This window comes from Leptonychotes weddellii, chromosome 7, assembly GCF_054177405.1.
Source record: "Leptonychotes weddellii isolate Sample4059 chromosome 7, ASM5417740v2, whole genome shotgun sequence".
In the NCBI taxonomy this organism is placed as follows: Eukaryota; Metazoa; Chordata; class Mammalia; order Carnivora; family Phocidae; genus Leptonychotes; species Leptonychotes weddellii.
In genome coordinates, this window is record NC_138375.1 from 38943910 (window position 1) to 38960004 (window position 16095).

General features: G+C 57.3%; 2 protein-coding genes across 10 annotated transcripts in view; both read left to right on the forward strand.

Moving 5' to 3' along the window:
- Positions 1 to 11435, forward strand: part of SYNPO (synaptopodin) — a 36678-nt gene extending 25243 nt beyond the window's left edge. For all 7 annotated transcript variants that reach the window (XM_081825633.1, XM_081825635.1, XM_081825638.1 and 4 more), the window contains exons 2-3: positions 1022 to 3375; positions 8583 to 11435. In XM_081825633.1, the coding sequence (XP_081681759.1) occupies positions 1022 to 3375; positions 8583 to 9266 (3038 nt within the window). In that variant the 3' untranslated portion in view covers positions 9267 to 11435. The remainder of the gene's footprint in view (positions 1 to 1021; positions 3376 to 8582) is intronic.
- Positions 11436 to 11576: 141 nt separating this feature from the next.
- Positions 11577 to 16095, forward strand: part of MYOZ3 (myozenin 3) — a 381468-nt gene continuing 376949 nt past the window's right edge. For 2 of the 3 annotated variants that reach the window (XR_014146728.1, XM_081825652.1), the window contains exons 1-3: positions 11577 to 13287; positions 13428 to 13636; positions 15113 to 15174. Coding sequence is in view for 2 of the 3 variants with exons in the window: in XM_081825652.1 (XP_081681778.1) it covers positions 15114 to 15174 (61 nt within the window). In the remaining variant the exon portion in view is untranslated. The remainder of the gene's footprint in view (positions 13288 to 13427; positions 13637 to 15112; positions 15175 to 16095) is intronic. The other variant, XM_006751086.3, reaches the window with a different exon arrangement.

Here is a 16095-nt window from a genome sequence, read left to right on the forward strand (position 1 = left end):
ACGATTATTTAAATGAAAGTAAGAAGAAACTCTGCGAGAAGAAACTGGTCACAGTTGTTACTGATTTGTGGTAGGGGTGCTCAGGGGTGCAGGGACATTTTTTAGTAAATACTTTTTGCTTTTTTAAATTTTTGAATTTTTAGGCCATGTGAATGCATGACCTATTCTAAAAAGAGGAAGTGTTACTGTTAGTGTTAGCAAATGATCACACTGTGAGTTTGAAAGTGTAAAGGGCCCTAAGACAGGCACATAGAAAATGTCCTGGGGGTTCATTCATGCCTTCAGTAATGCCTACTGGGTGCCCACTTTATGCCAAGCACTATTCTAGAGGCCAGGAACAGCAGGATGACCAGGTCAAACAAGGTTATTGCCCCCTTAGAGCTTATATTCTAGGTGGGGTGATTGATGATAAACAAGGAAACGATAATTCCAAATTATGGTGAATGCCATGAAGAAAATATAACAAAGAGATGGTGGGATAGGAGGGGGGAGGACTTATTACAGAAGAAGATCCCTCCAGAGAGTCCCACATGGCAAGAAGGAACCAATATGGAATGCCAACCAGAGAAAAGAGCAAGTGTAAAGGTCCTGGGGCAGGAAAAAAACTTGGCATTTTCAAGGAATTGAAAGGATGCCAGCAGGGCAGAGCCTAGTGAGTGGAGAAGGGTGGTAGGGGATGAGTCAGGGTATAGTGGGCCTCTACTGCTAGGATGAGGTGTGCTTGCTGAGTTTGATAAAGTGCAGTATTGACAACCTTCAGGGGGAAGCCAAATGAGGGGCCAGTTTATCCTGAAAGGGTAATCAGGGGAGGTTTGACACAGGTGGTGGCATTTGAGTTGGGCCATGATTGTTGGGTCAGGGATCTTTATGAGGAGAGGGGATTCCAGGAAACAGTGAGTAAAGATCAAATTCCAGAGGAAAAGATCATCGGTAGGAGGGACACGGTGGCCATCTGTCTGTCTCTGTACCCGTGTGGCTCAGCATTCCCATTTGCTAACTGGACCTCTGTCCCTCCCTACAGCCTTGGGCCCGAGCACTAGCCTCACTGAGAGAGATCTGAAAGAGGCGAAGGCCCGGAGTCAGCAGATCGCAGCCCAGCTGACCACCCCTCCCAGCTCCAGCTCCCGCGGCGTCCAGCTCTTCAACAGGCGGCGGCAGAGGGTGAACGAGTTCACCTTGGAGAACCACGGCCGGAGGGGACAGAAGCCCAGCCAGGAGTCCCTCCGAGTGCCCCCTGCCAGCCCCACAGGCTATGCCTCAGGGCTCAGCTTGAGTCCCACCTCACTCCCTGAACCAGGCCCTCCGAGGAACGCCGACAGCCAGAGCCCTGACGTAGGGGTCCCTGCTCACAGCATGGAGGGATGCTCGGAGAAGGCCAACTTGCTGCGGCACCTGGAGAAGGTGGCCAGCGAGGAGGAGGAGGTACCCCTGGTGGTTTATTTGAAGGAGAACGCAGCCCTGCTGACGGCCAACGGACTGCACCTGTCCCAGAACCGAGAAGCCCAGCAGAGCCCAGCAAGCCCGCCGACGGCTGAGGTCCACAGCCCGGCTGCAGATGTCAACAAAAACGTTTCCTCACTCAGTGCCACCCTCATCGTGCCAGCCTCTAACAGCACCCACAGCCTGCCGGCCGCAGACAACAACCAGAACCCCCCGGCACCTGTCACCCCACAGAGCCTGCCGCTTTCAAACAGCCAGCAGCCCTCGGAGGCACAGCTCCCTCCCAATGGCACGGTGGCAGATCCCAAACCCGGCACCCTGTGTTCCGGCGGGCAGCCCCCGGAGCCGGCTGCGGAGGTGAGATCCAGCACACTCCTAATTGATAAGGTGTCAGCTCCGCCTACCACCACCAGCACCTTCTCCAAAGAAACGACTCCCCTCTCCAGCTCCGGGACCCCAGCCCCAGATTTCATGTCCAGCTCCCTGCTCATCGATATACAGCCCAGTGCCCCAGCGGTGTCAGCAGAACAAGAGATGTCTGGGTGGGCGGCCACGCCCACGCCCGCCAAGCTATACAGTGAGGTCCACTTCACACTGGCCAAGCCCCCATCAGTGGTCAACAGGACCGCCAGACCCTTTGGGATCCAGGCGCCAGGGAGCACCAGCCAGATGGAGCGGAGCCCCATGGTAGAGAGACGACATCTCGGGGAGAAGGCCCTGGCTCCCCAGCCCTCCAGCATGGCAGACAGGAGCCCTCGGCCACAGAGACACGTGATGTCCCATAGCCCCATGGTGGAAAGGAGGTCTGTGGCACAGCGAAGCCCTGCCTTGGAGAGACGCCCCTTGGGGAACTTCACCCCACCCCCCACCTATGCCGAGACCTTGTCCACGGCCCCCCTGGCTTCCCGGGTTAGGTCTCCCCCGTCCTACTCTGCCCTTTACCCCAGCTCTGACCCCAAGCCTTCTCCTCTGAAGGGCCAGGCAGTTCCTGCCAGCAAGACGGGCATTTTGGAGGAGTCGATGGCCCGCAGGGGCAGCCGGAAATCCATGTTCACCTTCGTGGAGAAGCCCAAGGTGACCCCAAATCCAGACCTGCTGGATCTGGTACAGACGGCCGATGAGAAGCGGAGGCAGAGGGACCAGGGGGAGGCAGGCGTGGAGGACGAGCCCTTCGCGCTGGGGGCCGAGGCCTCCAACTTTCAGCAGGAGTCAGCACCCCGGGACAGGGCCAGCCCTGCGGTGGCCGAGGAGATCCTCCCAGAGTGGGCCTCGTGCCTCAAGTCACCGCGCATCCAGGCCAAGCCCAAGCCCAAGCCCAACCAGAACCTGTCCGAGGCCTCCGGGAAGGGGGCTGAGCTCTACGCCCGCCGCCAGTCCCGGATGGAGAAGTATGTCATCGAGTCCTCGGGCCACACCGAACTGGCCCGCTGCCCTTCGCCCACCATGTCCCTGCCTTCATCCTGGAAATATTCCACCAATGCTCCTGGCGCCTTCCGAGTGGCATCCCGGAGCCCAGCTCGGACCCCGCCCGCCTCCCTCTACCACGGCTACCTGCCTGAGAACGGGGTCCTGCGCCCTGAGCCCACCAAGCAGCCGGCCTACCAGCTGCGGCCCTCGCTCTTCGTCCTCTCGCCCATCAAGGAGCCTGTCAAGCCCTCACCGAGAGCCGCCTCTCCTGCCAAGCCGAGCTCCCTGGACCTGGTGCCCAGCCTCCCCAAGGGGGCCCTCCCGGCATCCCCGGCCCTGCCTCGGCCCTCCCGCTCCTCACCGGGCCTCTACAGCTCCCCCGGCCAGGACGGCCTCCAGCCCACAGCCGTGAGCCCGACCTACAGCAGTGATATCTCCCCCGTGTCGCCCTCCAGGGCGTGGTCTCCCCGCGCCAGGCAGGCCCCCAGGCCCTCCTTCTCCACCCGGAATGCTGGGATCGAGGCTCAGGTGTGGAAGCCTTCCTTCTGCTTCAAGTAAAGGACCCCGCAGGGATCCCACTGCCTGGCAGGACCCCCTCTCTGAGGGCTGGATGGACAGCAGATGTGGCTGGAAATGGCACCGAGCTGAGGGTCAGGAGTATGGGGCCTCGGGGCTCAAAGGTTGATGCTGCCACCAGCTAGCTTTGTGACTCTGGCCAAGTCACCTCCGCTCTCTGGGCTGTGGCTGCCGCAAGGGTCATTAGACTCCATGTCTGAGGGATCTGCCGTCCCATACCGGGCCGGGGGGAGGGTCACGAAGCGAGAACTCCCTCAGCAGGCCGAAGTGAGGCTGGGGGGCTTCCTCGGGCCTTTGGGAGCTGTAGGGATGCCAGCGTCTTGCTGGGGAATGGCCTAGAAGGGGACCCCAACATGGGCTTCTGGAACAAAGAGAGCCGGCCAGCGCCTCCGTGTAGCCAGCCAGCCAAGGGTCCGCCTTCTCAGCCGCCCCAGCTCCTGGCATCCTTCCGCCTGTCGCTGGCTTCTTACCTACACTGGTCTGTCTCCTCCACCTCTGCCTTCTGGACACCGTTTCCTCTCCGCTGCTTCAGAGAGCTTCGCCTCGGCCGCCACGTTTTCTCCTCTCGCGGGTTCTTCCGCTGGATGAGGACTCAGCCCGCCACGGCTGTCTGACGCTTTCCTTCCTGCCCCTCTGCTGCCCTGCCTCCTTGTCCTCTCCAAACACCTGGCTCCACTTTGGGGACCAGACCTCGGTCCCGGTTCCACCTGGCTGGCCCTCCATGTGCTGGGGCGTGCGAGGTCCCAGGGAGTCCCCGAGAGGAGGGGGGCCCCGTAGAAGGAGGTGCAGGTGCGGGCGTGCAGTGAGAGAGGCCCCGGCAGTGTATCCATCGGCTAGCTTGGCTTCAGCCTCAGCCGAGATCTGCCCCGGTGAAAGCAGCTCTCTCTGTGCAATGGAGGGCGCCACGGGGAGAGAGGCCGGAGAGGGGGGTCTGGCCCCATCCCAGCCTCCCCTTTGCTGGGTGAGTCTGGCCAAGTCACTTTCCCTTTCTGGGCCTCGGTTTTCTTATCTAAACAGTCAGTGCCCTTCTAGCTGTGACCGTCTGTGAGGATTGAGGGGATAGGGCTGGAGCTTCGGGAGAAAGGCCTTGGAAGTGATAAGACAGTCCCCCGGGGGGGGGGGGAAAGGGGGAGGCAACAGGCTGTTGCCATAGAACCATTGGAGATGAGAGGTCTGTGAGGGCGTCCCGGGGAGGGTGTGGCTGGAACGAGCTGCTGCAGGAGGCCAGGGGCTCAGAAGCCCAGGCTGGGAGGCTGCAGGCCGGGAGGGCCTGGAGACCGTAGACGCATAGGAAGCCAGGGCAGGAGCACAGCAGCTTGGTGGGACAGAGGAGGAGACCTTTAGGTTTGGAGGAAGAGCCTGGGATTTAAGAGATCTGGATTCTAACAGATTAATTCCATGTGTATCCTTGGTTCTCAGTTTCCCCATACAGTGAGGGTGTTGAGTCAGGTGGTGTGAGATCCTCACCACCTCTGACATGTGTGATGTGATGCAGCCCCCAAACCAGGCTTTGGTGGGGGGGGAGTGTGAGAGGATACAGACGCAAGAGGCAGAATTCAGATGGAAGCCTCCCAAGGCTGGGGGCCGAGCACCACCCACTTTCTCTTCCCCAGCCCTATTTCTGGGCTCCCCAGCGGGGCGAGGCATGGTGGAGGCGGTGCCCATTGCTGGGCTGAGCCTGCAGTTTTCGTGAGCTCTGGGCTCGTCTCCATGGGAACGGGGGGTGCCTTCCTAGTGAGTTCATTCTGCCCGGAACTTGGGGGCATGCGTGGGGGAGTCGTAAGTGAGCTCAGCTTCTTCATGCCAGGCCCCTCCCAGGACAGAGTGAGGCCCCTACCCCAGACCTCTGATCCCTTCGACCCCTGAGGGCCAGCAACAGAAGAGCCCACCCTCCATCCTGCAGCTCCTGTGGCCAGGCTGGCCGAACTCGTCCTCCAACTTTGTTTTCTCTCCTGTTCTCAATACACTCAGCCTCAAATCTGTCTTGCTTTTTTCTTTCTTCCTCGCTCCCTGGTTGGTGGTCCAGGCTCTCCCCCCCCTTCCTTGCTGATTCTGGCCTGGGAAGTGGGGGAGGACAACTCCGTTACTGTGTGTGTCCCTGCATGCTGTTTGCGACCTCTGTGCGTCTGGATCTGCCGTGGGTACAGGGATGTGGTGGCCTGGAAGTGAGGGCTGCCCTCGCTCTTCCCTGGGCCAGCACGTAGGAGACCATCCATAATCCTGTATAAATCCTTCTTCTGTTTTCTCCTTCTTCCAGAGTTTGGCCAAAAAGGCTAGAGAGCATGGGGAAAACCCACAGCCCCTTACAGTCCAGGTTTGTTTGAATTCTTTAAAAGTGGAATGTAAATGCCTCTTCAGCCAGAGCATATGCTTTCTGGTTCCCTCAGGCCCCCCTCCCCCTCTCCCTGTTATCTTCATCCGGCAATTTCCCATATTCGTCACCTCCGGGCTCCTGAAAAGAGTTTCTGCCCCTGGTGGAGAGGAACAAACTGCCATCAAGTGTCACAAGTGGGTTGTAGTCCCAGATCTGCACCTGACTCCTTGTGTGACCTTAGACAACCCCTTCTCACCTCTGGGCCTCAGTTTCCCTTCCCTACAAGGGAAGGGTTGCAGAAGGCCATCTGGGAGCTAGCTCCGTTTGGTCTTTGACAGTTCCTGTCTGACTGTTCTGCCCAAGCCTTCACCCCACGCACGTGCCCTGCAATGGGGCTGGTGCTGGGGTAAGTGGGTGCTGCTTTCTGAATTTTCACCCATGTGCATTGCCAGGGAGTTCTGGCTTATATAAGACATTAAGAGCTTTGTCAGAAAGTGAACAGTCCTGATTTCTCACAGCTTTTTTGTACTGTGCACCCCACCTCCCTCACTGCACACAGAGTCAGTACCCAGACATGGCAGTTCCGATGAGGTCACGCTCTGGCCCACCTCCAAATGATGAGGAACTGCTTACCACTGCCTAACATTCCACCCCAGGCTTGGGAACTGGCTGGCCCTAGCCTTCCCCTCGTGGCCACCAAAGGCAGAGATAACCCTTAGAGATTTCAGACAGGTATCATAACGCCTCCTGCCCCAGCCTGCCATTTTCCTGGCTGCAGAACCCGGGTCCTTGTGCGCCCATGCTTGTTGATGGGCTGGGATCATGAACTCTTGCCCCCATTTCCCACAGCTGGGCTGACTGAAAGCTTCCTGGGATGTGTCACAGAGTAGGTGCCAGGGTCTCTGGCTCACATAGACACAGTTCTGATCCTGGAGTGAAAGGGGGTGGATCCTATGCTGAGCTTTAACTTTTCAAATGGATGATTGGGGTCTTGGATGTCCCCAGGAGGCCCCTAGGGGTCCCTCCAGCATTACCATCCCATGAAAAATCTCCTATCCGGACTGCTGTTTAAGGGACCCCATTCTGAGTCAGCTCATCTAGTAGCTAGCTGCCTTGTAGGGAGAAAACATAACACTTTGCTACTTCCTTTTGATTGGGAGAAATCAGATTCTCATTGGATGAGAGGCAGACTGGCTTGACTGTGGCTGATTACTGATTGGATGAAAGAACGGATCTCATGAATGGTTCTAGATGTTGATTGGGTAGAAGACGCTGAATGGACTGGCTAGTTCTGGACTCTGAGGAATGACTGCTGGTGAATCTGTATTGAATTGAAGGCTGAGTGGACTGGTTTACTGCTGGGATCTGATTGGATGAAGAGTTGGGCGGTTTAGCAGATACAGGCTGGCCATGATTCCCAAGCCCTGCACTTTCAAACCAGTTCTCCACACTGCTTTAGCATGGTGTAGCCCTTGAGCAGGAGGTAGTCACACACACACACACACACACACACACACACACACACACACATCCTGGTGGGGTAGAACACACCAGATAGTTATTTACACCTCTGAACTTCATGTTCATCCTTGTAAAATGGGTGTGATAATGCCAGCTACCTCATCAGTGTGTTGTGAGGATCTAATGAGACATAAAGGATGACACGGAAATTTGTGGACTGGAAAATCCCTAAATAGGTAGGAAACAGGTACAGTAGTATAGAGCAGAGCAGTGCTTTATCACCTCGACGATGTTCACCAACTTGGCTTGACCGAAGCCACACTCCCTACCCCCTGCTGGCAAGAGGTCCAGTCAGGAGAGTGTGCTGCCTAAGGCACAAGGACCCAACTTCCTTCTGTGTGCCCACCTGTCAGTGGGAACTTCCTCTCTGCTCAGGGTATGCAAGGAAAAATTAGGAGGTGACCGTGGCAACATGGCAAGGGGGTTGGGGCTAAGAGGGCCTTTCCCTAAATGCTTAGTAATAATGATCAATATTATCGTTTTACATTTTTATTTATTTATTTTTAAAGATTTTATTTATTGAGAGAGAGAGAGGGAGCACAAGCAGGGGGAGCAGCAGAGGGAGAAAGAGAAGCAGGTTCCCTGCTGAGCAGGGAGCCCCACACTGGGCTGGATCCCAGGACCCCAGGATCATGACCTGAGCCGAAGGCAGACGCCAACCCGACTGAGCCACCCAGGGACCCCTCGTTTAAAATTTTTTAAATAGATAATACGTCCATATCTTTCAAAAACCTAAACTAATATAAAAACTAATACATGAAAGCTTCATTCCCACTCCTGTGGCTGCATACCTTGCCCTGTTGGCCCCATTTCCTAACAGCGACCCACTTTGGCTAGTTTCATGTGTATCCTTCCAGTATTTCTTTATGGTAACTAACATCTACTGAGCACCCACTCTCCTCCAGGGAATCTTTCAATCCACGTAATGTTCTTCTACATGAGTCATCTCATTTAATCCTCACAACAGCCCCCAAAGAGTAGGTGCCGCTATTACACCCCCATTTCACAGAGGAGGAAACTGAAGCCCAGAGGCTTCCGGTTGCTTCCGTTGCTGAAACAACTTGCCCAAGTTCGTTCAGTAAGCAGACGGCTCTCTCCGAAGCGAGCGTTCTTAACAACTAGTCACCTGCCTCCCTGTTAAGCTCAGGAGCAGGCAGCTCGGGCTGATCCGAGGATGGGGGCTGAGAGCTGGGGCACCCTGCGTTTTGCTGCAGGCAATACTTCCCTGAGTCGGGTGGACAAAGCAGACGCAGTCCCTCCCGGAGCCCCGGGCTAGAGGACCCCAGCACTAACGCCTGCCCCGCCCTCTGTGCTCTCTCCCCAGGACCGCCGGGAGAGCCTGCCCACCTCCCCGCCCTGGACGCCGGGCGCCTCCCGGCCCCCCAGCAGCCTGGACGGCTGGGTGAGCCCGGGGCCGTGGGAGCCGGGCCGGGGGAGCAGCATGAGCAGCCCCCCGCCGCTCCCGCCGCCGCCGCCCATGTCTCCCTCGTGGAGCGAGCGCTCCGTATCCCCGCTGCGACCCGAGGCCGAGGCGCGGCCTCCCAGCCGTCAGCTGCAGGCCCTCCTGGCGCGAAACATCATCAACGCCGCCCGGCGCAAGAGCGCCTCCCCGCGGCCGGCGGGCGCCGAGAGCCTGCGGCCCTTCTCCCCGCCCGGGCCGCCGCCGCCGCCGCCGCCGCCGCCGCCGCCGCGCCTGCGCTCGCCGCAGCCCTCCCGGCCCGGCCCCGCCGCCGCCACCGCCCCCGGGGCCACGTTCGCCCCGATCCCGCGGAGCCCGCTGACCGCCGGCCCCTCGCCCTGCGCCAGCCCCCGGAGCCCGCTGCCCGCGACGCCCAGGCCCTTCGCCTACCGCCGGTCGCCCACGAACTCCGACGTGTCCCTCGACTCCGAGGACTCCGGGGCTAAGTCGCCCGGCATCCTCGGCTACAACATCTGTCCCCGCGGGTGGAACGGCAGCCTGAGGCTCAAGCGTGGCAGCCTCCCCGCCGAGGCCTCCTGCACCACCTAAAGCCTCGCCCGCTCCCGCTCCGTCCCCACCCCGGGAGGGCTGAGCCAGAAGAAGAGTTGTGGGGCTTGGTAGATCCCAGCACCACGTCCGGGGGGTGGAGGGGTTGGGGGGGGCGGTGAGGTCTGGCCGCTTTGGACAAGGGGTAAGGGGAGGCGTGCTCTGGGCTTGGGGCTGGGGTAGTGATCCAAGCTTGGGTTCTAGCCCTTATTCTATCATTCAGTCATTGTGTGGCCCTGGGCAAGACCCTTCCTCTGTCCCACCCTCAGCCTTCCCATCCGTTTAATGAGACTTGGAGCAAGGCCATCTTCACAGGTCTAAATTTACCCTCCCCTCCCCATCAATACACACACGCACACACGCACCCACACACACCTGCCCTGAAAGAGTCAGGGTATTGTGTGTATGGACCCCTAGACTCGCTCTGGTTCGGGGTTCCACAGTCCTCCCTCCCTTCCTGGCTCTGCTCTCTGGAGTCTGGCAAATGAGGGGTGTGTTCACAAGATCCTAGGCCTCAGTCCCCTGCCTGGGCCCTGGCTTGACCGCCTGCCTCCCTGGCACCAAGTCCCAGGCAGGAGCAGCTGCTTGCTACCCCTTCCCAGACAAGCTCTATTTTTACCATGGTGACCTTTAGAGAGGTCTCCCAGGCCAGCTCAAGGTGCCTGCTGGCCCCTCGGGAGACAAGAGGTGGAAAGATTCCTCCTCCAAGGTCCCTCTCACGCTTTTCCCGCTCCGGCTTAGACTGTCAGGGCCGCTTATCTGCCGCCAGAGGGGAAAGCTGGAAGGTGATGACTTATGGCCCCGGCCCCAGGACTTGGGCCTCCAGGAATGCTGTAGGTGCCTCCAACCCATCTATCTCTTCTCGGCCCTTTCATGGCAGGTTCCAGGCTCAACGCTGAGTTGGGGGGAGAAGAGTTGATATGGAGCTATCTGCTCGCCTGTGACTTTACCTAATGGCCCTGAGTTTGAGGTTGGCCACTCGGAAAAGGGGAGGCAAGAGTTCCTTGTTATGGGAGGTATTCAAGCAGTAGCCAGGATGCATAGAGGAGATTCTAGTAGGAAGTGGATTGGCTCAGATGACCTCTGAGGGCTCTTCCAGTCCTGAAATGCATTGCATGGGGTTAGGAAGGGAGGCAGTTGGTGGTGGAGGACTTATTGGGCAGAATTTGGGGGCAGATGAGCATGGGTGGGTGAGGGAGGGGTTAGACTAGTCCGCCTGTGTTTCTGGCTCCTTGGGAAATACGCCATGCTTCAGTTTTAGGCCCCAGTATCCATATCATGCCCAGATGAGTGGGCACTGTTCTGCCCCATCTCTTTCCTGTTACACTCTGGCCTAGCTAGTGCCTGGTGCCCAGTGACCTTGAGGAGCCTGGCTGCAGACTCTGGCCTGTCCCTTAGACCTGGGTGGTTCTCATTCCAATCCCCAGGAGGGACATGGGAAGAATGCGGCTAAATTCTATAGCTTCCAAAGTTGGCTGGTGGTGCCCTCTAGAGGTTCAGAATACCAGCTTCAGGATCCTAAGCACAGAGGAGGGTGGGGATGGGGCACTGGACTTGACTGAGGATCAAAGAGATGTAGGATAAAAGATTAAGAGAAAGGATACCAGGATGTTGCTAACGGTGAGGGACTGAGTGTGATTTGGGGTTAGGGGTAGACTTACCCACCCAGGTGGGTAACATCAGGTGATGTTAGACCTGAAACCCCCACAGAAGGCTAGGGAAAGCTGGGGTCGGGGTGGGAGAGAGTCAGATGGGGGTCTTTGGAATTAAGGAGTGATCCCAGAGGGTGCCTAGGGCCTAAGGATTGGGAACACAGGCCCTGACAGAGGGAAGATAAGGGAGTATTCCTGCTTGGTCGATGATGGTCGATGATGAAGTCCCCATCTGCTTCAGGGTTCCTTTGTAGCATGGGAGACTGGGGCTAAGGGCCCCTTTCACAGAAGAGACGCTCTCAGGCCACTGGTTGATGCAGGGGCATAGAAAATCCACTTTGCTTGCATTTCCCCAAAGAGCCAGCAGACGGCAGCCCTGGAAAGCTGCGTTTCTGCCTGGCTGTTCCTGTCACTGTCTTCTCCCCCCATCCTCCCCTCTAGCCCACTAGAGACTGCCTGTGTTCTGCCTCTTGCCTCCTGCAGAATTCATCTCTGGCCCTCAATAAATGCTTCCTGCATACTTCTGCCTCCTGTGTCATTTTCAAAAGCTTCGTCTAAAGCCCCTCCCTTCTCCCCATGGAACAGTCCGAGGGATTCTGCGGGGACGAGAATGTTTGACACAGGTGGGATGGGAGCTTGGGGCGTAGCAACCATGGAGAGAGACGGGGAACAATGGAACAACTCCAGGCCGTAGATGAGGTCCCAGGGTTGAGGTCCTGATCCTGTCTCCTACCAGCTGGGTGACCCTGAGTAAGCTCCCTGCTTAGCCAGCCTCAGCTTCCCTATCTGTGCAGAGTGAGCTGGGCGAGGTGGTATTGCCCCTCACCACAGGCCACTATCACTGGGGCAGGTAGGGCCAAGCTGGGTCAGGGCCCAGGGCTGTGGGGCGGGTTCCTCATGGCAGGTTGGGGCTCCATGCAGCAGGAGAAGCCCCTATAAGGGTCCCATCTGAGTCCAGGTAACCCTAGTGAGCTCGGGACCCAGGCTATCAGGAGTGCTCCTCACCTGGTGGCGGTGTCCTTTGTCCAGAGAAGGGGACTGTGGCCCCACTCCCAGGTGAGGCCAAGCCTGCCTTGGGAACACCCCTCACCTTCCTCTCTAAAAGCGCAGGCCCAGCAGAGGCTGGGGGCAGGAACCTAAGGGGCAGAACGTGGAGCTCCTGGAGTCCTCAGAGCCCCGGCTCCTTCCTAAGGGCATGTCAGAAACCCGCCCTTGGACGTTCTGTCCCTGCACACGGGAACAGGTACTGCCCGCCCTGGACCCAGCGCGTCCTTGCCAGCCCACCCTTCCCTGCAAGTGACCCAGTCTTTATCTCCAGCCAGAACCCCTCCTGAGCACAACGTCCCCCTGCCTACTGGTGATTTCCATCCCTGACACCGCAAATCAAGTTCATTCCAAACTGAGCTGAGTAGCCGCGCCCGCCCCAAGCTGTTCCACCTTTACCTTCCTCAGTCACTCAGGGCACAGTGGCCTTTCCCGAACTCCCCACATCCAATCTCAGAGCAGGACCTGGTGAGTCCCCCGCTACTGCTGCTCGGGTCCTCCTCCTCTCCATGCTCTCCATGGCCTCTACCCCTGCCCCTGTGCGGGCTCTCCATCTCTCACCTGACCCAGCAAATCTTCCTGCCTCCAGTCTGGCCCCCTCCAACTCATTTTTCACCTGGCAGCCCAGAGATATATTTGAAAAATGCCAACGTGACCCCTCCATTCCACCGCTTTAAACGCTTCAACAGTCCTTTCTAAAGCATACGTCCCTCTGGGAGAGCCTGCTGTGATCTGGCTCACCTGTCCGGCCCCATCTCTCAGCTCTGCGGGCAAGTTCTGGCTCTGCTTGCGGACCCCTGGCATTGTTAAACCCAACGTGGCCTCTGCCCGCAAGGCCTATGCCTCTCTGCCCAGTGAACTCCTACTAGCCTTCCAGGCCCAGATCAAATGTCTCCTCTGGGAAGCGCCTTCCCCGTCCCCCACCCCACCCCCAGGCAGAGCTGGTGGCACCCTCCCCTGGGTACGCCCAGAGTATTTCCCATCATGCATCGCAAAGGCTTATTTACGGGTCTGACTTGGGCCTGGCTGAGCTCCTTGAGGACAGAGCCCTGCCTTATTTATCTTCTGTCCATAGAGACTCAGACGGTGTGAGAAGGTGGAGGAAGGGAGGGAGAGAGGGAGCAGAAGGAAGAAAGGCAGGAAAGAAAAGAGGAAAGAAGAAATGAATAAGTCAAACAAGGATATCAGGGGAAAATTCACTGATTCATGCATCCATCCATTCATTCATTCAACAAATATCTATTGAATTCCTATCAGGCCCCATTTTAGGCACTAAGGATACAATCGGCAAGCTCAAGTGACTGACAACTGACCCTCGGCATTTCCAGGTGACTTGTGTGTGTGTGTGTGTGTGTGTGTGTGTGTGTGTGTGTGTGAAAGCCCTTCTGTCTGCAAGGGCCTGCTGCCGGGGCACCTGTCTTCCCTGGGGCCTGGTGCTTTTAGCATCTGTCCCTGGATCCTGTTGCAGCCCAAAATAAGGCTGTGAACCACGACAAAGCAGGAAAGATTCTTGATTCTTGTCAGCTGAGGCCAGAGCTGGCTGCAAGGACGCACCCGCTCAGACTGGACCAAGGACCACTAGCACCTACACGACTACCCAGCTCTCAGCTTCCCGACAGAGGTGTTAATTTTGAGGGTCTGACATTCCCTCCTGCACACTGTGGTCCTGCCACTCAGGTACCAGGATCCTAGGGGAGCTTGAGGAGCTATGGGGTGTGGGCAGAGGAGATGAGCCAGCTGCCAGAGCCCCAGCCCCCAAGTAGAGGAAGGGCCCTGCCAAGGGTCTGGGGAGCATGGGGCCTCAAGGAAGCCAGGTGCCTGATTTGGGATGGGAGGGATTCTAAGCTCTAGGTCACTCTCGGTTAAATGGGAAGGGGTGGCTGGGATTCAAGGTGGGCAGAGGTAATGGCTCTGCATAGGATTTCAAGGTCTTTAGGCTGCAGAGGGCAGCAGGGCCCCTGTCCGTAAGATGAGAGCCCTTCCCAATGTCTGTAAATGTCTGTAAGGGGAGTGTTTATCAAGGAACAGACCCATGCACTGTGGACTCCTGAGTGGTCACGGTTGGAGCATTCTCCGTCAATTCATGGCCCTCATCCCAAATGCGAGCAGACATGCTCAGATCTGATACGGTTTGCCGGGTGGGGGATTGTGGATGCCCTGAAGCCCATCTGTGGATCCCATGATCTGGCCCAACCTCCTTATGTAACAGAGACACATAAGAGGAATTGAGGCACAAAGCGGGAGAGCTACTTGCTCACAGTTACAGAGGAAGTCAAGGACATGGATTAGACTCCAGGTTGCCCATCTCAGTGCCCACTGACGCGGGGCCATGTGTGGGTGTGGGGTATAGATGGAGGTGGACTGTTTTTTCTAAAGGAAGGAGTGTAGGAAAACCTGGAAGCAAAACACAGGGGTAGTCTGTAAGGAGACTCAAGAGCTCTGCCTTCTCTCCTGGGGGCAAGTTAGGGAATCTGGATTTGGAACCTACAGGGATTCTCTGGGGCTCTGGACCTCATTTTGTTTGTAAATCTCTTCCAAGATCGCTGGAAAGTGCCATGGGGTGCAAATGGGGAGGGGGGATAAAAGGGGAGGTAGAGAAGGGTGAAGGAGAGCACCCTGCAAGTCAGCTGAGGAATGGGGCATAGGGAAGGGGGTGATGGGTCTCTCGGCCTCCTTGGACCAGCCTGTGCCCTCAAGCCTCAGAGCCAAGTACTGGGGACAGAAGGACAGGATCAGCCTCGTAGACCCCAGTGTAGCCCCAGGCTAACAACCCATCCATATCCCCCTCTCCCTGACTTAAACCTCCTTCAGCCTCTGATTAGAGTTCATCTGCGTGAGCAGATGACAGTCGTCTGAGACCCCCACCCCCCTTACCCCTCGTGTCCCAGAGATTGCCCCCTGAAGAAAGAGTGCCTCCCTGGCAACATGGGAAGCAGATTTGTGTGGCTTCTAACACCTCCCTTGCCTTCCCTGGACCTCAGTCTCCTCCTCTGTACAAAGAGACCCCAAAGCCCTGTCCAGCTCAGAGCCCTTCCTTGAGACTGGGGTGGGCCAAGGCAGTTCGGGGCTGAGGCTGGGTGGACCAGGGACTGGGAGGACATCTGGGGAGGGATGAAGGGGGGCTGGCTATTTGCAGGCATCTCTCTTCCACAGGATGATCCCTAAGGAGCAGAAGGGGCCAGTGATGGCTGCCATGGGGGACCTCACTGGACCAGGTAAGGTGGACTCAGCCCTTGTGCGGTCCTCAGACCCCATCCTTTCCTGGTCCCAAAGTGTAGCCACTCGGGCCTGTTGGCCTGAGGCCTGGGCAAACAGGTGTGAGTTCCAGGCCAGCCCTGAGGGAGCATTGTGGAATCTGCCACTTGGGTTGCGTCACTTCCCGAAGGATTGCGAGGGGCCTTGCCCTGATGCCCACACACCCAGAGGCTGAGACTGAATGCCTTACACTGGGCCCTGGGCCTAACTAAGTCCTTACCTCAGCCCCAGATTGAATACTGAGGGCTCTGGTCCCAGTTCCAGCCCTAACTGTGGCCTCAAGCTCCCTCCCACACTTGCCCTTGCTTCCTGTCACTGTGGGTCTCCCAGAGCCCCCGTGGCAGGAGACAATTGTCAGGGGGGAGTGGGGACAGGCTGGCCAGAGGAGACTCCCCAGTGTGACTCAGACCATTTCACTTAAAAGTAGGCTCACCCAATGAAGAAATCAGCTAAAATACATGTTTATCACCATATAAGACCTCCTCCAGAACTCTCGGCATAATTTTGGAGTCTGTTAATTTGGCCTACTTCAGAGCATTGCAAGTATTTTATTTTTAAAAAAGATGTTATTTATTTATTTGAGAGGGTGATAGAATGAGTGTGCACACAGAGGGAGAGGGAGAAGCAGATTCCCCACTGAGTGTGGAGCCCGAGTGGGGCTCGATCCCAGGACCTCGAGATTATGACCTGAGCTGAAGGCAGACGCTTAACTGACTGAGCCACTCAGACTTGAAATGGGGATTTCAAGTATTTTAAAAACAAATTCAACTAGGTCAGGGCTCTCATCCTATAGTGCAAATGATAGTGAGAGGTGCTGTTGGCTAAAAATGCAGATTCCCAGCTTCCACCCCCAGGATCCTGATTCAGTGGACCTGGAGAGG